General features: G+C 32.9%; 1 protein-coding gene across 4 annotated transcripts in view; it reads left to right on the top strand.

Moving 5' to 3' along the window:
- The window catches only part of Pcdh17 (protocadherin 17), a 93,946-nt gene extending 71,237 nt beyond the window's left edge, over positions 1-22,709 (top strand). For all 4 annotated transcript variants that reach the window (XM_071611463.1, XM_071611465.1, XM_071611464.1 and 1 more), the window contains one exon: positions 21,720-22,709. In XM_071611463.1, the coding sequence (XP_071467564.1) occupies positions 21,720-22,402 (683 nt within the window). In that variant the 3' untranslated portion in view covers positions 22,403-22,709. The remainder of the gene's footprint in view (positions 1-21,719) is intronic.
- The last annotated feature ends 2,076 nt before the right edge of the window (positions 22,710-24,785 follow it).

The following is a 24,785-nucleotide window of genomic DNA, read 5'->3' as shown; positions in this document are numbered from 1 at the left end:
GGTAAATTCCTTTACCTTTCTGGCTTATCTCAAATTTTCCTCTAAAGAGTTCCTAAAGCCAGAGAAGAGTAAATGAGTACTTAAGGGCCTTTCAATAACTATTAGAGGTATTTGATTCTCATGCTTTAAATTGCAAATACCACAATTTTGCTCTCCATTTAAAAATTTTGATATTCATTTAGGAGAGATAAAATGTTTTAATTATTTTTCATCTAGTAATGTTATCCTTCAGGAAAATGTTCAATGTGTTCGGGTTGGTATATCCTGAAAACAGTCCCTATTAGAGAAGCATAGACACAGCAGATAAATGGCTCTCAAATTCTGAGATCATTCATTACAAAAATGACCTACAGGTAAAAAATAGCATATTTATGACCTTTCAACTTCAATTGTAAATTAACACTACACCTAAAAGACTCAGTGTATTGCTTATTATATACTTAAATTTTAAATGGAAGTATTAAGTAAGCACATTGCAAACAAAAATAACAATAGCATGATTTGCTCTGTGCTATTAAAACTTGAGTCCCCAAATGAACAACTTTCGCTTGCAGAAGGTCCACATCCAAATGGAATTTTTGTCTGAATTGTACTGTATCTTCTTTGACTAGCCAATCTTGGCATAGCATTAGAACGAGTGAATGCTTTTCATGAACCTATCTGAATGCTTTGCACACATGTATTCTGTTAATCCCTACAATCACACTATAAGAGTATTACCATTTTACATATGAGAAGGTGAAAGAATAGAGAACTTTTGAGATTTCATCTAGATTACAGTTAGTGAATTTTTAGATCCAGCTATGGGCCCTTGTCAAATTCAAGCTTGCCCTTCCCCAGTATTGTAACTGCTGAACATTATTTATTCGGTGTCTGTAAAATTCTTACTCTCAAGGTTTTGAAAGTTTCAACTCAAACATAGCTGGTAGCTAGGGTCCAGGGATGGTGTGACTATTTTCTTATTGTCTCCTTTGTCTTTTCTAAGTACTTGAGAAAGTCAGCAGTGTCAGATGCAGTTGCATGTGACAGATAGCAGTTTCTACTTATAAATAACTCACATGGATGAACTTACAAATGACCCACCTGGACCTCCAGGAGAAAACTCTCATGGCCTTATTGTCTTTTCCATATTCCAAATTCTTGATGCTTATATGATGAGTTCAAATAAAGGGAAGAATGAAATACTACTAGAAATGGCAGAGCAAGTAATCGAGGAATTTCTGCAGACTCCCACATGAAGTTGGGTTTTCTGCTTCTCTGCCAAAGTCTGTGTGTGTGTGTGTGTGTGTGTGTGTGTGTGTGGTGTTATCTGCATTTGTGCTTCTGTGTGTTCTGTTTTTTTCTACCCATTTTCATATTACCAGTTTGCTTCTATCAAGATTTTCTCAAAAGAGTGAACTGACTTGCTTTTGAGAATGGACACCCTTTTTTAAGGTCACACTCTTTGACAAAGAAGTTAATTTTCAACTCCATAAAAAGTGCCTTCTTTTCCTCTAAATTTGAAAAGGCTACCAAGTTTTTAAAAAAGCCACATTGGATATAATTTAATGAGCTTGCTTTTAAGAAAAACCTATAGACAATTTTGGGAGCACAGAGAACCTCTAGGGGTTTTTAAACAAACCTACGTGATATTTCCCAGGTGGATAATAAAGAAAATGTAGTAAATGTAGGGATATAGGAGAGAGTGTCAATTGGAGGAAAGACAAGGAAGAGAGAGAAAAGGAGGGAAACAAATTCATTTCATACCTCTTCAGAGGATCACTTCCAAGTCTGTGGAGGGAAGTAGCTCTTTTCCCCCCTGAACTTCCTATGGTGCTTTATTGTTTTCTGCTCCTAGGACTTCAAATTATTTAGCTTGAGTTAGTATTAGTTCTGTATTTAGTATTATAGTTTAGCCACCCTGAGTTTAGCATGTTTTTGTAAACTAAACTGAAAGTCTACTTAACTTTAAACATTTTAAGCAGTAACATACCTTTCTATTATGTTTCCATTTTCTGTAGTAAAATACATTTTGAATTGCAAAAGCTGGAAAAATGAATAAATTTTCAGAAGTAACTCATCTGCAATTGTGGAATACAAATACGCTTGGTGTTTTAGGTTACATAATCCCACAGTGATGTTTGCTTTCTGTCATAAGATTGATGTTGTTGTCTCTTTTACATTTTACAGTCATTGCTATTGTTGTTCAGTTAGAGGAATTTTCAGATAAGATTTATTTCTGACTTTGTTGGATAGTTTTATATTTTTAGATACCAGAACTCCGATTTAAAGCATCAGTGAATGAGAATTCAGTTCTATAGGTTTGTAGTCTGAAATCTGAATCACAACCAGATCTGTACCTGTCAATGTACCATTTTGTTTTGATATCAAATTGAAAGGGTTCAAGTGATCGCTCTCTTCTTTTTAGCCATTGTCAAGGATAATGATGATTACATGGCTTATTATATCTTCATGACATTTTGGTAGGCACTACAGATAATAAGATCTGCTCACTAAAGCAGTTCGGTAAGCAGCAGAAATTTTGTAGAAAACCAAAAATTTCTCAAGCATTTTCTCCTTTTATTATAGTTCTGGTAATAGAAACCATTTTTAATCTAGTTTTCTACTCTATTTCTGGGTCATCATAATGATTGATAGAAAAATATTAAGAATAATTTTTACTTAATAGCTATTTCCTATTGTAAAGCCTGTCTCGGTGACTCAAATTCCTATGCCCCAAACCACTGAAACCTAAGATGTGAGCACAGTACTTGGAAAGCATTCTTTGAAACAAAGTGACAGGGGGAAATTTACTATGCTACAATAATGCATGCATTGATTTTTCATTTAACGAAACTGAATTGACATGGCAGAAACATTCTACTATGAACAATATCACAAAATAATAGGTGATATTTTCTTGCATTTGTATATGAGATATTTTCTTGCATTTGTATGTTTCTTGCATTTGTATATATTGTATATTAGATATATACTGTCACCTTTTAAACATCACTAGGTTCAGTCACTTTGAGGAATATCACACAACTTGAATAGATCAATTATCAGGCTCTGTACTTGCTAAGGGCATGTGAATACTGTATCTATATTGTTTATAATTTTTTTTAATTTAAAAACATACCTGTTATGAGATTTGGCTCAATTTCTTTTTAAAACTATTGGTCATTTAGTCTTTCTTCCCACAACATTTATTTTCTTTTCTTAAATACAACATCTTAGAGAAGAAAATGATGATATAGTTAGAGATAAATTCTGAAAGAGATACAATATGTGTGTAATAAATTAACTTCAAAAAAGAATTGCTTTTGCACATAATGTATATAACTATTGTTAATGTACAGTATAGTTTGTTAGATTTTAGCATCAAATTTCTTAAGTAAAATGTATTTCAACTTTTTTCCCAAATTGACTAAAGGCAATGCATCAATATAACACATTTTAAATGTTTATTTATTTTTCAATAAAAGCAAAAGTTATTAATATATGCTTTGAGATAATGCTGAGTATGATCAGTGCTGATGATAATCCTATCTGTATTGTTTCTAAAGTGCATGTGTATGAAGCCATATTTATAATATAGAACATGACTTCTTACTATTAAAGACAATATTTTTTGGTTGTTAACTCAAATGTCTCTGCATACATGTTTACATACCTTTTGTCACAAATTTTGTTTAGTAACCCCCTAGTGTATATGGAACTTCTAAGCAAGCTGCCCATTCACAGGCTTTTACAAATGTAATATACTATACCTAAAAATCAAACCATAGATTAAAGAGAGAAGCCTCAGCAATCTTAGAAGATAAGCAGAAGGGTCTCTTAATTTGCAGGTGTTTTAAAGAAAATATCCTTCACATCCTTTCCATCTTGTATTGGCTTTACATACCAATAAATTGAACGTAAAATTAATAATATCTCAAGTAAAATATCCATTTAATTCATCTAACCTACTGAACACTGTAGCTCACCAACAGAGTACACTGTAGACTACTGATTGTTTACCACCATGATGAAGTGGTTGCCTGGAAGCTGTTGCCCAGTGAGAAAATATCATACCATATGTGACTGGCAGTTGGGTCCAGTGGTGCTCACCTGTAATTATAGCTATTTGGGAGGCTGAGGCAGGAGGAGGCCAAGGCAGGAGGATTGCAAGTTCAAGGCCAGCCAAGGTAATTTGGCCAGATCCTGTCTCAAAATACAGATGAAAAGGTTTGGGGTATAGCTCAATGGTAGAGCACTTCCCTAGCCTACAGGAGACCCTGGGTTCATCTCAAGCACCATATAGAAAACAAAACAAATTTTTAAAAAATTAGCCTAAGAAAGATCAGAATTTAAAATTTAAAGTACAGATTCTACTGAATGTATATATTTTTTGCATCATAAAGTAAAAAATAAAAATAAATTAAGTTGACCTATAGTAAATCAGTGACCACCTGAACTTCAAAGTATTTAGTATGATTTGTAACAATTGTGTTTGTTTCCTAAGTGATTTTCATAAAGTCTTATAGTTAGTGGCATCAATTTTAGTGGCATATATTCTTGTCTCTTTTGCCAAATAGTTTATCTATAAATCATTGTAAGGGAGACTTTATTTTAATTTTTCCATTTCACTCCTTTTTACCTTCTAGAACCAGCTTTTTAATTTATCCCATTGCTGTTCTGCCATTCTCAACAGATTCTCTTTTTTTTTATTTTATATTTTAAACTTTATATTTTATGATACTTTATATTATTTCCCTAGGGCTGTTGTAATAAAGCATTGCTACCTGGGTGGCTTAAAACAACAGAAGTTTATTCTCTCACGGTTATGGAAACTAGAAGTACAAAATCAAGTTACCGGCAGGGTCATGCTTCTCTAATAACTCCAAGGGAGGACCCTTCCTTTCCTTCTGCCCCTGGTCCGTGATCCCAAACACCCCTCCAACTTCTGCCCCCATGGCCTTACCGTGTTTTCATGCATGACTATATCTATGTCTCTGTTTTCTCTTCTTATAAATACTTCTGTTTTGGATTGGGTCCAATTCTAATCCAAGATGAACTCACTTTAAATAATTACATCTGCAAAAATCCTATTTCCAAATAAGGTAATATTCTGATGACCTGAATGGACATAAATTTTGGGAGCACAGTATCCAACCCAGTGCACATACCTATAGCTCTTTTTCTCTAATATGTACAAAGTATTTTATAGATTAAAGTAGTTCTATATATGACTTGATTTATATTATATTTTAAAGAAAACATATAACATTATGAATACACTTAAAATACACTAGATATTAAGTAGTGAGTTTGGATTATCATCAAGCAGATGTAAAATGCTTTTTATATAGGAAAATGGTCATGGGGTACAATAAAGTCCATCTGGTTGTAGGATTGAAAATTAAGATCTGTGTCATATGCAGAGAAGAAAAATGAGTCTGGTAATAAAATAAATTTTCATTTAAAATTTTCATTTAAAGAATAAATGAAGATCAGAGACTATACGTTATTACTTTCAGAACTATAAATTGAGAATAATAATAAGGTGATTCACAGATTATTTGTCCTTCTCCTAAACAGCTCTTCTTTATATTCTGTGTTCTTTTTACTGTATTAAATAGCACAAGAGACATAATCTACACATGTGCATGTGGCAGACTTATTTTCAGGTGTTCCCATCTGTCCTGGAGTATACTTTAAAAATATAGAGAAACATACACAAATTAAACATGAAGCCAGGGGAAAAAAGAAAAAAAAATAAAAGAAACATCTGTAGAGCAACAGTGACAGAAGTGTTTGAGGTGCCTGTTATTAACTACTCAACCTGTTTTTCATTGCAATCCTGCATAATACCATTTCAGGGGAGGAACAAACAACAGATATGGAAAAAAATTTGAAACTAAGAAAAGGAGACTTATTTTAACAGTGAACTCACTTTTGCTCACCAACAGGCTTTTGTTTTTTTTATAGGTAATAATTGATTTCTTAAGTTTCTGTATATTTCAATAGCATTAATGCAAAACAATATGTTCTCTTTTTATCTTTTCTCTAAGAAGTAGACCAATTTTATGTATCCATAATATATATGCTAGAGGCTTATAGAAAGCAAACGAAAATAAAACAAGTGTTGCATTTCCTTAATTTTGTATTAAATAAATGTTTCAGGTAAAAAAAATAGAAGTTGCTACAAAAATGTATCTATATCTGTATCCATCTATCTATGTGTATAAATGTATGGGCTTTTGTGTGTGTGTGTGTGTGTGTGTGTGTGTGTGTGTGTGTTATTACTGAAGTCATTATTAGGTGACTGAGTAGAGAACTAAATTACACACAGTCTATTGTTTTAAGTTGCAGACATCATAAATTGTGTAAAACATTAAGATGTAGTAAACATTTTCATGAAAGCCTTTGTTTCTAGGGATATTATAGAATTGACAGTTTCTGACAGTAGTTTTGGTGTGCTTCTTGTTTACATCTTCTACCCATTAGTGTAGAAAATTATTTACTTTAGCTTAGATAATTGGGTGTCTCATCATCACAAGAGTATTTTTTACCATTGACCTAGGAATTCATATAGTTACTTGGCAATGTTTACATCTCATTTAAATTGAAATACCCTCTAAAAGTAATTTTCTTCCTTTAAGAACAAGTCTTATATATCTGGGGAAATGTCAATAACCATAACTTTTAGGGTTGGAGCAATCTAAGGAAATTTAATATAAAATGAAAGTCAATAGAGAAGGATTCATGATTCATTTGGCCCTTTTTTTCCCACTTGATTTTTCTATTTGTTAACTAAAAAATATTTTATTTTTCAAGCATTCCCGACTTTGCTTTCCTTTGCTATCCTCACCCTACACACCATCACAACTAGACTTCAGTCTGTTGATCTGCTTCCTCCAGGTGAGCAATTTCTTCATCTGCTAGCTTTCTTCTCTGTGATCCGAATTTGACTTGTTAGATTGTGGCATTCATAAGACTATGCATTTGCCATGCAGAACTTGTAGACTTTATTTCTTAAAGGAAAAATATTAACCCATTGACTCTGTTACATCTGTATTGGTGCTATCAGTACTTCAGGAAAACTATGAAATGTTAAGTGTTGAAAAAGAATCTAAATATTGATTTAAATCAGGGTGTTTATATTTATTTTCTTAAGCAAATTTAAGCGGTCCTATTCTTAAAAATTTCATGTAAAAAAGTCTACCAATGATATTAATTTCACACTGAAAATAGTATAGGAAATGTTAAGGAAAGAAATGGATGGAATAGAGAGTGGGCTGATTCAGGAATGAGGGGCTGAATACTTTCCTTTGTTGTAAATTATGGGTCCAGAACAAACTGCTTTGCTGTCACAGCCTGAAGAATTGCATTTTACCTGAGAAACTGGGTGCCAAAATTCTCCTCTCCTTTTGGATGGACAATTATGTGTTATGTTGATAACTTTTATTTTATGGAAATATACTAAAGACTACTTTATACATTACTTTAAAAAATCTTTACACCTCACCTTAATATACATTGCTAAAGGCAGGATAGAACCAAATTCACATAAATTACAATCACTGGTGAAACTCAATAATAAAACCCTCTGAACTCCATAAATTTTGTCAATATATTCTAATCTCTAGGTATGCTCTGGATGTGATTTAGATAATTTCAGAAAGCACATTAACATTGGGCATAACTGAATGAATTAAGTGACGAGCAGGAAGGAATTTCTGTAACTCAGGTGAAATTTTAGCTCACCATATTATATTTTTCTTTGTAGGGATTTATATAGTCTAAGTCTCTGAATCATTTGAATGAATTCCAGAGATCTGATTACATTCCAGTTTAATCCCTGCATGAGGGAAAGTCAAGCCATGAGAGAAAATGCTTATATCAGGATGTTGCTGTACTTGAAAAATAGACATGTGTATTACAGCAGTCTAAGAATCCCTGTTAGTTTTATTTGTGTTGCTTTACTCATGCCATTAAAAAGCAAAGAGATTGCCTTATTTCCTGTATGGAAATGAATGGAAATTCGAGAATGTACAAGCAAAGGCCTTAAATAGAAAACATTACAGTGTGAAAAGATATACGTGTCTCTGAATTTTGGGTAGTGATGTAAAACTGTGAAGACTTGTGTGCACACCCTCCCCCATGATCTACATAAAATCTTTCTTCTTATACTTAAATCACAATGATTTCATATTGATTAAATTTTAATCAGTTGGGACGAAGAGTTTTTCAATTCTGTGAAAATTAAATTTAAGAGTAATATGTATACCAATAAATAATTTTAGCTTCTGGAATTCAAATTTCTGTACATAATTCCATGTGCTCCTAAATGTGTCTCTGTCTTGTTCTGATACCTACTTTCTGCTCATGTGTACATGCATGCTCACAGGTTCATGTACATACATGCATGGGCACATCTGTGCTTAACCATGGCCACTTACCATGTTAAAACATGAATGAGCTAATTGAGCACCAGGAAAAGAAGAGTTGTACTTAAGTGGAGTAAGTGGATTTTTATATCCACTAAAAAATTATAGGAAATTTTGGCCTTTAGGCAAGACCCCTTCTGTTCATTTCCATCTGGAATAGGATTTTTTAATTCATCATGTGCTTAAAAGGGGAGTGCATAAATACATGCATGCTTTATTTTAGTTGCATTTCTTTGGTGATAATTATATGACATTTTAAATGATCTTGTCATATTGAAACATTTATTTTCTCAGTTAAAGTATCATATAAGCAAGATAGTGAAACTTGAAAGTATTTTCTACTAACAAATGCACTATAATAAAACCCTTCAATTAAATCAGAATTACTGAGGTTTATTGAATGTAACTATCTTGCATATATATTCTTTATTTTCATAATAGAATTATTATGTAAAATATATCTGTTTATGTTATAAAATATTCAGAATAGCATTTTTTTTGTTTTAGTAACAATTATCTCGCAAACAAATGCTTAATATAGATACAGTTGGCCCTCTCTATCCTTGGGTTCTTTATCCATGGATTCAACCAACCTCAGATCAAAAATATTCTGAAAAATATTGCGTCCGTACTGAACATTTGCAAACTTTTCTTGTTATTATTACCAAAACAGTACAGCTTTTTACATACCCCTTTATTATATTAGTTATTGTAAGTAATATAGAGATGACTTAAAGTATACAGGAAGATATATAGAGATTTTATGCAAATACTACCTCATTTAATATAATGAACTAAGCAGTCACAAGTTTTGGTGTCTGCAGGGATCCTGGACCCAATTCCCCAGGATGCCAAGGGACAACTGTACAACCCTTGAATTTTATGCATAATAAGTTGATCACTGGACTATATATGTTAAAATGTATACTTTAAAATAAATGCTTAAGCTACCAATTCATTTCTTTTGGGAATTTTATGTAAAAGTATACAGATATGTGTGTTTTTAATAATAAAACAAATATACTTAATAAGAAAAAGACTAAGACAGAAACTCAAGTACTGCTGAACTAATAATTTTTCTATTTGCAATATTACTCTACTATAGATAATTAGATATTTTTCTTTTGTGATCATAACTATTTTATTAATTCAGGGAATGAACATTAAATATATTACTAGAAACTAGCCAAATCAAACAGTCATATTGTATTCTATTTCTAGTTGGACCTGGATCTTGATATTGGGTAATTTTAAATCAAGGAATAAACTCATCTGAAACTGTAAATTGAGTCACCTACAAGTTTAAGATTAGAGTGACCCTTAGATTCAAGTTGTTCTCTCCTTTGCGCAAAAAATTGGTGATTCCAACTATGTGTCAAGTAGGTTTCCACATTTTCCAATTGATGTAGGTAATTATATTTATAAAGGAATTTCAAGATTTAATTAGAAGATTGTTGCCATTTTCCTAAACATTTTCAAAGAAATTACTTGATAGAAATGGTTTTATTTGTTTTCTGTTCCTAAAGAATTTATTTGTGCCAGATTGCAGAGAGCTTTGAATACCAAATTTAGCAGTTCATATCCCATCATTTTTTCCATAATGACCATGGAAATTATAAAAGAAATAACTTTGGCAATAACAATATATCACTTATTTTTAAGATTGAGCATATATATTTTTTAAAAAGGGAAAACGTCAAATATTAGCATTCTTGAATTAACAAAGATCTTAATTGTCCTTGCTATATCAATAAAAAATTATTTTTTTGATAAAATTTGGATTATAAGAATGATAATAAATAAGTGCTCATATATTTATATTTGTTTCCCTATTACTATTATTCCCAGGGAATGTATTTCAGTTTTGTCATCTGTTCTTTGTTCTGGATATGGTCCATCATCAAAAAATCATAGAACATAATTTTCATTATAAGGGACTATTTAAAATACATCTATAGGTCCCTATCATCTCTGAGAGGACCCTCTCTCTCCCTTGAGTGTGTCCTCTTTTTCTGTTCCTTTTAGCAAACTCATTCCTGTTTAAAAATAAATAAAAATAAAATAATATACCACTTTCTGATATATATGCATACATACATATATATACATATATACACATATAACAATGCGTTACATATGGAATCACTTTCATGTGCCTTAACAACACATCTTTATTATCCCTGACATACCTGTGAGCCTTCTCCAATCACTTTTTTGACCCTTGGTTTGAATATACAGCATGATAATCCAGAGGAACACATCTCATTTCTTTTAGTATGTGAGTTTCCTGACTGCTTTTCCAATTTCTTATTGCTTCAGTATGTTTTAATGATTACAAAATATTAAATCCATTACTAGAAAAATGGCTTGTCACTGCCAGTAAAATCCATTACACAAAACATTTCTGTATTTACTCTAGAACATGGATATTGAATGCATTGATTTTACTTAAATTTTCATTCTTGGGATGACCCAATCATACAGGATAAAAACATCAGCTTCCAATAAGCTTACTGCACACTTACAGGTATCAAGAACAGAATAATTTTAGTGAAGTAATTCCAAGAACAGCCTTTATGTAAAACGTCAATTATCTTCAGCTGATATCAGCAATTTGGTAGTAGGGTTTTTTGTCTTGGTTAGATGAAGGCTGAATTGTTAAGGTTCAGACTTTCTCTATTTAATTCTATAGTAGCCTTTGGACTATGTACATCTCCTTGGTTCTCTCAGAAGTATTTTATTTCATAGGAATTAAAATAGTAAAAATACATGCTTATTATCATGTGTTATTGTGTGCTTACAGACATACTTTTATGTACATGCACATGAAAAACATTTAGCTTTAGTTTATTTTTAAACTTATGCAATGTAAGAATCATTTTGCAATGATCATTTATTGAGAAGTATATCATTTATGTATATTTCCCTTTGCTTTGATCTTAAGAATTATTTTGTATTACTCTCATCTTTAAAAAATAGTACATTTTGGTTGCTAATCTGAACAGGGCACCTGTTTGTCCATTTGGTGTCATGTCCATCTAATTTAAGGTAATAATTTAAACTTCAGCTATATCTCTAGAGTTGATTTCATTGAGTTTAGTAGCTTTGGGGACCTAGGATGTCACTGAGAATATTAAAATACTAAATTTTCTCTTAAAAATCCATCTTTTGGAACTTCCACATTCTACTGACAGGAGTTGACTACAAAATAATAAGCAGAAGAGGATTATCTGTCTCTGAATTAACTGTTTTCAGAAAATGCTAAAAATGGCATCAATTCTGTTTGCTTGTTTCTAGAACCTGAAAGCAAAGAAGTGCTAGAAACAAGATGAACAATAGGATTTAAATTGGTAAACAGATATACCTTCCCAAAGCAATCAGTTAGCAGGCATGAAAAAAAAAAAAAAAAAAAAAAAGAACATTACTAAGGCTATCTTGCTTGCTTCTTACAAGGGTTTGGCTTAATAGGCAAGTTTTTATTGACCTTCCTTACAGGATTACCACTCTGCTAGGAGGATGATTTGAATCTTAGATGTATTCATCCATGTCATCAAAAATGGTGTCATTATCAGAGATGGGGTTAGCTTACAGAGGCAATAAAAGCATAAGGAAAACATCCTCTCTAAAGATAAAGAGTGGTAGCATATTTGCATAGTCTTAGGTCTGAAATTCACAGAATTATTTAAGTTGTTAGAATTTTATATTTGTCCTTGTAAACTAAACAGCTTTTACTAACTATTTCATGCCAGAGCATAGGTTTCACGCTGCATATCAATCAGGTTCTTTTGGAAGCTGCATTAACTCTTTCAAGACTCTAAAATTACAAAGACTTATGAATTAATTTATATGTTGATGATAGCTTTCGAATAAAGTGTAAGATACAAAGGTGACTAATGTAAAACTAAACAGAGAAGCTGGCTCACTTTACAACAGGCTATAGAAGGAAAAAAAGGACAAGAGGAGAAACCTGAGAATAAAGAAAGCTATTTGTGCTGAAGTGTAGATCATCAGGATACTCAATGCTTTCCATAATTTAAAATTATAAAGAGGTGATTATTTACATAGAGGTTTTGATTTCAATAACAGTGTCCCTGGTTTTAAAAAATTCTGTGAAGGGAAAATAAGCTGACCTCCAAGTTTGAGAGGAATGTATTTCAGGCAGTATTTATATTTTTTATATAGCATGTTATAAAATGGCATAGTCAATAATACATGAAGAGTTTTGAATTTTTATATAAACATGGTATTTAAGAGACAAATATAATATTACTTTAAACAATGTATATGTCATAGCAGGAGAGGTATGCACAACTTCTTCTAGGTCCTGGCATCATTATAAAAACTGAGTTTATAGATTCACAAATGAGCAATTTGACAATGAGTGATCTATAAGGAATAGTTGTTCCTTTTTCTTTTTTTTGGTAGTGCTGGGAATTGAATTCAGGACCGTATTCATGCTAGGCAAGCACTCTACCAACTGACCTATATCCCTGGCCTCCTATTTATTTCTATTTTTGATTACTCACAGTATTTGATATCTTTTAAATTGAATTATCCTTTATATCAGTTACAGCATTGTGTTTAGATTCAGAAATGTTTATCAAGCATGTTCTATGCATTCAGGGAATGGTGCCCCAAAGAGTATACCAGGGCATGATGGGCTCAATGAGGAAAACTGATTAAAAACTCAAGAGAGTTAGAATACATAATTTACCTAGAAAATTATAACATTTTCTTCATCCAAAATAGAAATATTTACTTTAAAGAAAATATCAGTAATTTCATTTCATTAGTTATTTTTATTGATTCAGACTATCAATTTTGAAATATTCCTGAGATTAAAAATTCTAATTTATTTGTTGTCATCCCTTTGCTTAGTTGAGTATTTGTTATTTCTCTCCTAAATATCTAAAATATCTCTTTTCTTCTTAACCCTTCTAGTTTTCTAAAATAATCATTTAATTTTTTAGGTATGTGATCACATGTGATCCTTTTAGTTGATAATAATATTAGCAAATTAGGGAGCAAAGAGAAATAATGTAGATGTAGGAATAAAATACTTTTCTAAGGTAAAGTTATAAAGTTCAGGATTCATATTGGTAATATAAAATATCAGTTGAATCAACAAACATGAATATTTTTCTTTAGTTTTGGAGAAGTACAATAAAGTCCAAGCTGAAAATGCAAGATTTGGGACTATAATGATTATCTAAGGAATTGTTTTGAGGTCAGTGAATCATACCAATTTCTATTTTATCTGTTACAGATATCAAAACTCTAGATATCTGTTTCTAGGAATAATGCTGATTTGAATATTACTTACTCTTTAGTTCATCCAAGTTCTGCAGGTTCCTAAATGTTGTCTAGTATTTTTTCAGTTAAACTTTCAATAATTCAAGAAACTTCTGAAACACGTGATCAGCTGAGCAAATATCTATAATAGTGTTCATTGCCTGCTTCATTAAATTTGGTCTTTTATTTAGAGCATTCCTTCTTTCAGATCCTAGCTAATTTCACCTGCATTGTTATTTAATTTTTTAATTATCACAGCATAAATTCTTTGACTGATATCTTACTGCTTTGTGAAATGTGTAAGGATTGCTTCTCTTATCAGTGCCCTTATCTGAAACACCCTCTTCCTACTCTTCACTCCCTGTTGAAACTCTGATAATCCTTGAATCACAGATCAAACATCATCTCCTGTACAAAGCCTTTCACAATATTGCAATCTACATTTGTCTCTGGATATTTGTTGTATGACATTCTTACAAGATAGTTCAAAAGGTAGTTGTTTATGAAGTATTTTCCCTATGTTGATTTCAGATGCAGTTTCTAGTTTACACTCAAAGTTTAAACTCCTTGGTGAAGAGCTATAGTTGTACAAACTTGAGAATGTTAAAGTGGATAGATTTAGGTTCACTTACCATAAACTTCTACCTGATGCAACACTTTTTCTGAATAACCTATTCAAGAATGTCCCTGTTGAAACTTCTAGCACCTAGGCACAAAATAGATGTTTAATGCATTTTTACTTTATGAATTATTGAGTACACTACTTCAAAGTAACTGCTGAGCTACACATATCTAATGCACCCAAAGAGTCTTAATCTATTGGGACATTTGCATTTTATTGTTTTCTTTGAGAGGTATCAGAAACTTCTCAGAGAAAATACAAACCTTCTTCCATTTGTATAGCACTGAACTTCAGAGCTAGTTCTCCTCAGGGTACCTGTTAGGAAAGAGATGGCCCCATTTATCTGTGCCTTCCCTTCCAAGCATCTGCTGCTGCCCGGGGTAATAACTGTGCTTACAGGATAGGATTGGGGTAACTAAATTTTAAATGTTAATCTCAGTGTAGTGTGCCATGGGACACAATTATATTTGTCATACATTTCCAATGCATGGCTGAGATTCTCATTGTCTTATATGTCTAGTACTTCCACCTCAAATTTCCTTAGACTTTTTTGCATTTGTTCCATAACATAAATTTAATTGTAACTTGTGTTAAGTTTTCTTCATCTCTGAGCACTATGTAGATGTTATCAATATGTGCCCCCAAAGGTCACTCTGGTAGATATTTTGCTATGTCCGAAACGTCACAAACACTTATAAGCATCCCTGAAGGTGTGCAGGTGCATGCAATAGGAAGTGCAAATGCTCCAAGCAGCTTCAGATCCCCAGCTGCAATTGAATTCTCTTGAATATTATATAGGCCAGTGGTTTCTGGTGTCTGAATGCAGCCATGGCAATACATTCAGAAGCACTGTGCGACGCAGGTGCATGCTAGAGGATTGGTACTTCAGAGCTGCCACGGTTTGACTATTTGATGGCATTATAATAACTTCCCCTTCAAAATGTGCTCTCTGCCTATCAAAAGCAGATAGAATGGCATTTCACAACTGAAGTAAAATCTGTGAGCCAAGCTTGGCAGTGCATCTACCTAAAAATATGTTTGTTTCTTTTGTAGTATTTTTATTATGTGAACTATACATCTAAATTCTTATTCCTTGTGGGTGATTACTTTGAAATAATTAAATTCCTGGTGTTTTATACATGATGTTTTTAAAGATGCTGCTTCTGTGTGAACAGGCATCCTTGTGCAAATGAGCATATTGTAACTAGATGTATTTTCCCCATTACATTAAATAATAAAAGAAGCAAAAAGATGTCTCACACCTGTGTATCTGAGTATCAGTAATGACACTTGATTAGTAAAACAGCATAGATCTTTGTGTATAAGAGAGAAGCATGAGAAATACAATGCAAAAGAAGATCTTTATTTAAGTAAGTGATTAATTCTCCCATGTCCCTTTTTTTTTACCCATCCTGTTCTTCCCTGCATAGGATATCAACCAAGCTTATTCAAAGTAATGCTAAAATAAAGCCAGTTAGTCACATGAGTACTTGCAAGGATATAAAAACCTGCATATAATAAAATTGCAATACTAGAATATGTTTTTATTTACATAGGAAAAATAGTTTTGAAATAACTTTACTGCTCTGTCTTTAGAAATAATATTGAAAGTGAAATTTTTATTCTTCTTGTAGGCATAAGTGAAACCAGACAGTTTATTTTAAACTAATATATGAGTAAATGGGACATAGAAGTCATAAGAGGAAGTAATTTTATGACTATAAATTGTTCAGGTATCATTTATATTGAATAACTTTACTTTATCATCAAAACAAAATGATTTTATTGGCTGGTCAAGAGAAGCAAGCGAATAATAATCAATGTAGTCAAAAAAAAAGAAAGAACTGTTTATGTTAGAGAAATGTCAGTTCACAGGATGTTGCAAATTATGCCAACTTAGTGAAAGGGAAACCTACTTTATATGGTTTGTTGGACTGTATTCTGACAAGATTTTTATTTTAGCATTGATAGTTCTCTGACATGTTAGAATATATTTGGATAAATTGTAATCTGTGGTGCTTATAGAGAAGTATGTGCACAGATATATGAGAGATATTGTGTGTGTGTGTCAAATAAAGATAAAGAGAATGAAAACAAGCTTTTGTTACAACATTAAAACCTTTCAATAGAAAACAACTACTCATGTACTGCCAGTCTAAGATCTTGGCTTGTCATGGTTTGCAGAAAGATGGGGAATTTGTGATTGGCACTTGGCTTAAATTCTGTAGAATTAATATACAGAATTCTTCTGTCAGCCATAAATAGAGATGGGTGCCTGTTTTGCTTTTCCAAACAGCTAATTAGGTGTTAAGAAAGCTTACATTAGTGAAAGAAGGTAAATTAGAAAAAAGAAAAATGAGAACAAATAAAAAATGGATTTCCATTTATAGAGTTGTCTGGAAACAACTCTAATTTTAAGAAGCTGTTAGAAACAGTACCAAGTACCACAGTAACAGAAGAGCACTATTCCTATTTAAAGCTGTTTACAAAACAGAAATAAAACCATTTTGTTGACAGTCTTATAAAGCACAGAAAACTCCCTCTTAAATATCCATCTCCCATGGCCACAGCACTTTAGAACTTCCTCACTGATGCCTTGATTTATGAATTCCAGTTTCCAAACTTCTGTGGCATAGACATCTATTTAAGTAAATCACAGGCAGATACCAGATGCATGAGTGAGAGAGACTCTCATGCTGAAAATTATATGTGTATTTTCAGATGTACATATGTGTGAGGTCTGAGGCAGCCGGTAAATTTACAACTAAGGGAAGGCAATACTTTTACGTTTTCTAACATTTCCCTAAGTGGTAACAAATTAGTTGCCAGCTAGTTCTCCTTGGGGATATTGTATAGTACTTTGAAGACTGGACAAATAAGTTTAGACTTCTGATTTGAGATATATTCCTGCCTGAAAGCAAGACAGAAAAAGAATAAAGAGGTTGGTTTGCTCTGAAGTGAAAAATGTTTTGGCTGGTTTCTAGACATGTTTCCTTTGTAATGTACACCACAGAATCATAGCACATGCAGTTTTCCCCCTGAGTTTTCCAAAATACTTAGGCCATACAGGGGCCAATTGGATCTCTGTTAGTTCTTGCCCATTTAAATAAGAGTTCTAACTTCTAATTTTAATCATATATGTTAATTGTCGCTACTTTTCAGCCATCATTGAAATGGCTATGTGCTTCTAGTGAGACAGTGACATTGCAAAATTAAAATCACAATGTGTTTTCATTGTATAAAATTCTGATTTTAGAGGTAGGTAAGTTGTTCACCTGATCATAGACTTCACCCTCATGATAGAAGAGGAAAAGGGAAGATTAAAATGGCATTTTTGAATGTTTTAATTCAAAAGATTAATTTACATGTGTGCATTTACATATAATAATTTCATTAATATATAACTAAATATATAAAATATTATTTTATTAAAAATGAAATCTCATTTACGTTCCCTTATATTATGAATTTAGAATGTTATTGTGATTTTTAAAAATATTTCATAGTTTTTATTAATGTTATTTATATTGAGTATATTTTATTTTTTAAATTGCTTTTATTTTTTAAATACATGACAGCAGAATGCATCACAATTCTTATTACACATATAGAACAAAATTCTTCGTATCTTTGTTTGTATATAAAGTATGTTAACACCAATTCATGTCTTCACACATGAACTTTGGATAATGATGTCCATCACATTAGAATGTTCTTGTGATTTGCTTGTGGCAATTCCCAAATCTTAATATTCAAAAATACAATGATTGTGAATTTTACAATTTAAATTTTTAAAAAAATATTTTTGGATTATGTCCTGAAGAAAGTTGAAATTTATCAAATACATAGAAATGAAGATGTAAACATGCTTGTTCATATTGTGTGTGGGATTTATGATTCAGCTGAAAAGCAACAACTACAGTTATTCAATAGTTAGTTGAGTCACTTGATATCTTTTGCAACAATATCTTATAAATTAAGATGCAAAATTGAACCAACTCAAGTTACTGCATTTCAATAATTCCCTCTCAGAGCAAGTGTAATAGATGTGGTGACAGGAGTATAGAAAATGATTCTTAATACTGAACAAGTGTTTAAAGTGATTTGATTGTCACATGGTCCTTCAGGGAATCTTACCTTTACCAGATTAAACACTTTGAAGTTTCCCCAGGCAGAACTGCCCAGAGTTCCAGCTGCTGGACTTAAAAGTTGTTTTGCCATGTGGAGCTCTCAGTTTTCTCATCTTCATGACACTGGTATTATGCTCTCTTTCTTGGCAAGGGGCACATTCTCCGGAAAGGTGTCCATGTTGTATTTAGGAATAGATGAAGGTAAAGGTAAATAATTTCTTAATAGTCTAGATTGGACCAGAAGAAAAATGTGACTATTGGGTGAATTATTTTTGTTTTATTTATTTATTTTTCTTTTATTCAGTGAATTTGTTTTCTGATACAAATATCAAATCCATGCAAATATTGGCTACCTAGATGATTTGCTTCCTTTTTCATTTGGGTAGTTGATAATTCTATGTATCTGTTCTGGGATTCATTCTTTCCAAAGTACGGAGAATAATTTGATTATCTACCTTTAGAGCCACAGGGCTTAAAAAGTACTCCACATTATTATTCTGTATTATACACATTTGGCTTCTTTAAATGGATTTAAAAATAGATAACAGAAGGTACACATGACAGAAATCTTACTGGTATAACTCGCCTTGTCTTAAATGCCTGCTTTTTTGGCAGCCCTCCCTCTTCTGTGTCCCTCTTCTCCACCCTTTCCTCCTCCCTTTCTTTCTTCTCTCTCTTCCATCCCCCATCGCTCCTTTCTTTTCTCCTTTACTCTTTCTTCTTCCCCCTTACTCTTTCTCTTTGCGTTATTTCTGCCCTATTTTCTCACTTTCTTTTTTCATTGTATCTTTTGTGTCTAGCTTGTTATTCATTATAGATTACCTGTATTCCTTTTGGTATCTACTTATTTATCTATTTATTTATGTTTTCTCAGAATGATTTCACTCTCTCATAAACTCTAACTTGACCCTTGGCAATTATGGTTCACTTTGTGCTCATAGTCTCTGCCGTTTATACAAAGTAACCATTCGATTTTCTTCACTGTCTGTGAACTGCTGGCATCAAAATTACAGTCTAATCACAAGGTGAACAGCTTGTAATGTATCATAATCAATACTCAAAATTTGCTCCCCTGGATGTGACATAAAAGAGTCAAGTAAAAAGCTGCAGATTTTCAGCAGTGAAGTGCAAACAATCATTTTATGTTGGTGGTTTCAAATTCAAGGTCGATTTACAGTTTCTTATGGCTGCATTAGTCTATGTCTTTTTCCCTCTTCTTAAAATCTTATTGAATTCATTCAGCACTGGCTATCCAAAGAGCTGAAATGGAAGGCCAGTCAATATTGGAATATAAAAACTGTGTTGGCATATTTCAAAGACAGTGTTTTGGTTTTAAATGAATTTAAGGAAAAAGAAAGCATGGCTTTAAAAGATACAAAGTATGGACAAAAAAATAGATTATAAAGTCTTCTATTATGTTTTTGAAGGATAGAATTGGTTAAATGAAATGATATTCTAGTTTCTAACACTTACTGACAGATATAGAGTGATATATGATTCCCATTCAGTATAGGTAAAGAAAACAGCTGATATTGAACTTTTCTGACATTTATTTGTTTTTTAAATCTTACCTCTAATTTAAATACATAAGAAAACTTCCCAGAATATACTGGGTGTCTAGTTTATGCTCAAGCTGTTCAAGCCTCTCAAAGAGCCTTCCCAGCCATGGGTAGCATGTGTGAGCGGATAGGTGTGGACTTTGGTGTGAGACTACTTTCAGACTTCTTGTCTGCATTACATAATAGCAAATATTCTATTCTCCTCTAGGAAATCATTTTTAAGTGACAAAAATAAAATAGACATAGCTACCTCCATAAGATTCTTTAGCATTTCACCAAGACTGTACATGTTATAAAATACTTCCATATTTTTGTTCTGTCAAAACACCATTTTGATTCTAAAAAATGTACTCTCATAGGAAAATTATTTTATTATTAAAACTGAGATAAAACAAGTTCTGAGTTTGTGATTTTTTTTGTTTATTTGTTTGATGAGGGATTATATATGAACTTTAACTATAAACTCATATCCCATTTGATACTTTGGAAATAATGCTGTTAAATTTGCTGTTTTCTAATTCAAATATCTTTTATATAGACTTTTTTCCCCTTAAACAGGACACTATAAATTTGTAGGGATCATCCAGCATCAATTAAAAGGCAATCCCCAGTGCTCCTAAATGTGTAGGGAATTCTATTCCCACCACGTGGAGGTAAATTGTAAATATCCTCTCCTGAAAGTAAAAGTCCCTGATTTAAAAAGGATCATTAAACAGAATGAAAACAACCATTCGCAGAGAAAAGGAAGAACTGGAAAGATGTAACTTCAAAGTTATGGGTTAAAATATTGGGGTCAAGGAAAATAAGCAACTGTTGTCATTATGAAGGATTTTTCTTTCATATGGCTTTGCTTTACATCTTTAAAATAGGGATCATTAAAGAATGCTTTACATAGATTCTCCACATGTTTATTGGCAAAGGAGAGAAATAAAAATTCTCACAGAAGGCATTATTATTTAAAACAGGAAATTGTGATTCGTTATTTATTCTGAACTCTACTTGTTGAATAAATCCGTTTTCACCTACTTACACCAAAAACAGAAGTGCAAAAAACTGATTACATGATCCATACGCATATCTAATAAAACAGGAATGTGCACTTTTTGACAAGCTTATTCATAATACATTCTGATAGAAAATTCTATTTGCCACTCTCAGTAGGAAAAGTAGGCTTTGAAAGAAAACCTTTTATTTCATGACTGTCACCAAAATAACAATTACAAGTAAAATAGGGATAAGACATTTTTTTTTTTAAAAAAAAAAGCAGCTTAGTACTTGGCATGGAAGTCTGCAATCCAGTTTTTTCCCTGCTATTTGATTTGAAAAATTAATCCTGATAATCCTTTTTGAAGTTCTCTGTTTCCAGGATAGGTTATACAGAACAAAGACTAACTGATATCCCCAGGACATTAGATTATGATGATGCTCTATTCTACTGAGATTGATTCTCCAATGGCCACTTTTTACTTCTTTGCAGGCTATGGGAATTCGTTAATATCTAGAGAATAGACTTAAATAAAACCATTGTCTCAACCAGCAGGTTTATGCAACCATCCTGAAATGTTTTAATTATTGTTTTCTTTTCCTTTTTAATTAAGAGACCAGAGGTCAAGCAAGCCCACTGAGAGCTGATCAGAGCCTCTGTAGAAATTTAAAGGAAACCCTAATGATTGGATTTGCTGTCTTCTCTTTTGTTTTGCAGAACCAGAAGAGTGTGTTAATTGCACAGATGAATGCCGAGTGCTTGGTCATTCTGACAGGTGTTGGATGCCACAGTTCCCTGCAGCCAATCAGGCTGAAAATGCAGATTACCGCACAAATCTCTTTGTACCCACAGTTGAAGCTAATGTTGAGACTGAGACTTACGAAACTGTGAATCCCACTGGGAAAAAGACTTTTTGTACATTTGGAAAAGACAAGCGAGAGCACACAATTCTCATTGCCAATGTTAAACCTTATTTAAAAGCCAAACGTGCCCTGAGCCCTCTCCTCCAGGAGGTCCCCTCAGCATCTAGCAGCCCTACCAAGGCATGCATCGAGCCTTGCACCTCAACAAAAGGCTCCCTGGATGGTTGTGAAGCAAAACCAGGAGCCCTGGCCGAAGCAAGCAGTCAGTACTTGCCCACTGACAGTCAGTATCTGTCGCCCAGTAAGCAACCAAGAGACCCTCCCTTCATGGCTTCCGATCAGATGGCAAGGGTCTTCGCAGATGTGCATTCCAGAGCCAGCCGGGATTCCAGTGAGATGGGTGCTGTTCTTGAGCAGCTTGATCACCCCAACAGGGATCTGGGCCGAGAGTCTGTGGATGCAGAGGAAGTTGTGAGAGAAATTGATAAGCTTTTGCAGGACTGCCGGGGGAATGACCCTGTGGCTGTGAGAAAGTGAGAGCGAAAGAGAGCAAGAGAGAAACGCATTGGCATTTTCTTGTCTCTTCTGTTGATTTAAGAATGATCGCTCCTGGGGACAACCCATCTTACAGGGATGAAGAAAGACCAATGCTGCTCTAAGGCTTTTAGTGAACATCTGAAGTGCCCACAAGTATGTTCTTTTCACTGCTGTTTCTTTTTCAGAGATAACAATGGTTTTGTTTTGACCAAACTTCTATTAGGACAGAATTAATGATGCTTAAAGAGAAAAGAAAAAGAGAGAGGAGAGAGAGAGAGAGACAAAAATGGAGAGAAGACAAAAGGAGGAGGAGGAGGCGTTACCTTTTGACAATCTGTTAGGAAGGTATGCAGTGTGGGAAGTGAAGTATTTCTGATCACTCTAAAGACTGTCCTCCGTGATTTATGCTGACTTAACTGTTTACCTATAAACCCCATACAAAGCAGGGTCATCATTTGTGATCTGTGGTGGATTTCTAGCAGTCATCACAGGCTTCTACTGAAAGTCCCGAAAAGACCTTGCAGTAGTCCAAGCTACACCAAACATAATACATATTTGTGGTAAACATTTCTGTATAAAGTTACCTGCCACACATATAAACACAAAGAACATTCCACTTCATTAGTCAAAAACAAAAACAAGAAAAAAAAAAAAACTTGGGTCATTTGTAAGACACCTCATGTCGTATAAAAAGTTAAATGTAAAAAGATATAGTCCATTTTGTCCTGCACACACGTAGACTAATTCACTTCATTAAAGGAGAAGAAAATTTAAAGATTTAAAATGCCTATTTAGCATTTTAGTGTCCAACAAAAATATATTAAAAAATGATGAGTTTGTTTGAAATTTGGCACAGAAAAAAGTTCTGAAAAGTAGTCACCTTTGAGTGGTAATATTCAGAGCATATTAACATGAATAATATGACTTAATCGTTTGTGGACACTAAAATAGCTCAGAAAAGTGAAAATGTCTTAGACATACACAAATCACATGACCATTTAAATGTGCAAATGTAAGAAGATTCAATGTGTTTACATCAAATGACATATTTTTATTGATTTATTGCAGATTCCGTGCATATGAGCCAAATTGTTGAGTGTATAAGAGCTATATTGTGTATTTTATTAAATTAATATATAGTTGTGTTGCAAAATATTTGGGCTTATATTGTAAATGGCAAGTGTTGCCTCGGTAGCTGTCGAACTCTATGAGTTTTGTTTTTTCCTGCTTCCTTTTCCCCATGGAGTGTGGGAAGCAGTGCCTCAGAGCAGAGTCTCTTGTTTAATGTATAGTCTACCAAGTACTACAGTACATAATATGTTCAAAATGTGTTTGAGTGAGCTGATGGAGCTAACTGAAAGGTCAGAAATTACATCCATCAGTCATGGTTCTGTGCAAGTCCTTGTAGAAGCTTTTATTAAAGTCATGCTAAATCACAAGAATTACATTTGTACCAATACCTGAAACTTCTTCATGTTGTTTTCATATCTTAAAGCTTCTGCCTATGTAGATACCATAACATTGGTTTGTTCTCAAAAGTATCTTAAGTGGTTCAGATGTATGTTTCCATTATATTTCCAAAACATGAAAAATGCTTTAATGCATGTGTGGTACCAGCACTGGTTACTTGCATTGTGTAGTGTTTTTCAAGAGGTCTGGGTTGTAACAAAATCTTTTTTCCTTTGTCTCAGTGCTCCTCTGCTTCTTTTTATTGGTGTCCTTCAAGAACAATACACCTTCTATTCCATCCTTGGGTTGCACCTTTTCTTGTGACATTTAGCAAGTTTCAAACTTACTTCCATGTGAGGCTAAGAAACCTCTAATTTCAGGAATTGGGAAAAATAAAATTAGCACTTGCAGAAGTAGTAGCAGATGGGAAAATGCCTTGATTGACATTTTCCTTCAGCATTTAAATTTTTTGGCATTTTACAACTTCATGGCAAACAGTTTAGAGCCCATACCTTAGAAAATGTGGTGCTGAGTTAAATAAAGGCTGTTTGTGCACTGGAGCAGAAAAAATGCATTATTTGCAAACTGGTGGAGAATTCTGTGCCTTCTTTTCTGGCCACCAAGCCAGTGTAGAAACAGCATAAATGTCATAAAACCCTATATTTTAAAAAAAGCAAAAGCAAAAACAAACATTGAACTAAATTAAGTTTTTGTAATCTTAAACCTTAAAAAGTTCTACTGAAAATATTTCCATCAAATGACGTCAAGATTTTAGACTGTACCTCATTTGCAAAATTGCTTTGGGAGAGAAGAGTGGACAACTCCCATCAGCCTTATTCTCTTGAGAACTATATTTGGTTCCTAGTAACAGCCTTTCCAAAGCTCTACTCTTGGTTTTTATTATTCGTAAATGTTTAAAAAAGAAAAGAAGGGA

Source organism: Marmota flaviventris, chromosome 4 (genome assembly GCF_047511675.1).
Source record: "Marmota flaviventris isolate mMarFla1 chromosome 4, mMarFla1.hap1, whole genome shotgun sequence".
NCBI lineage: Eukaryota > Metazoa > Chordata > Mammalia > Rodentia > Sciuridae > Marmota > Marmota flaviventris.
Note: the sequence above shows the minus strand (reverse complement) of the source record. Positions and strands in the feature narration are given on the sequence as shown.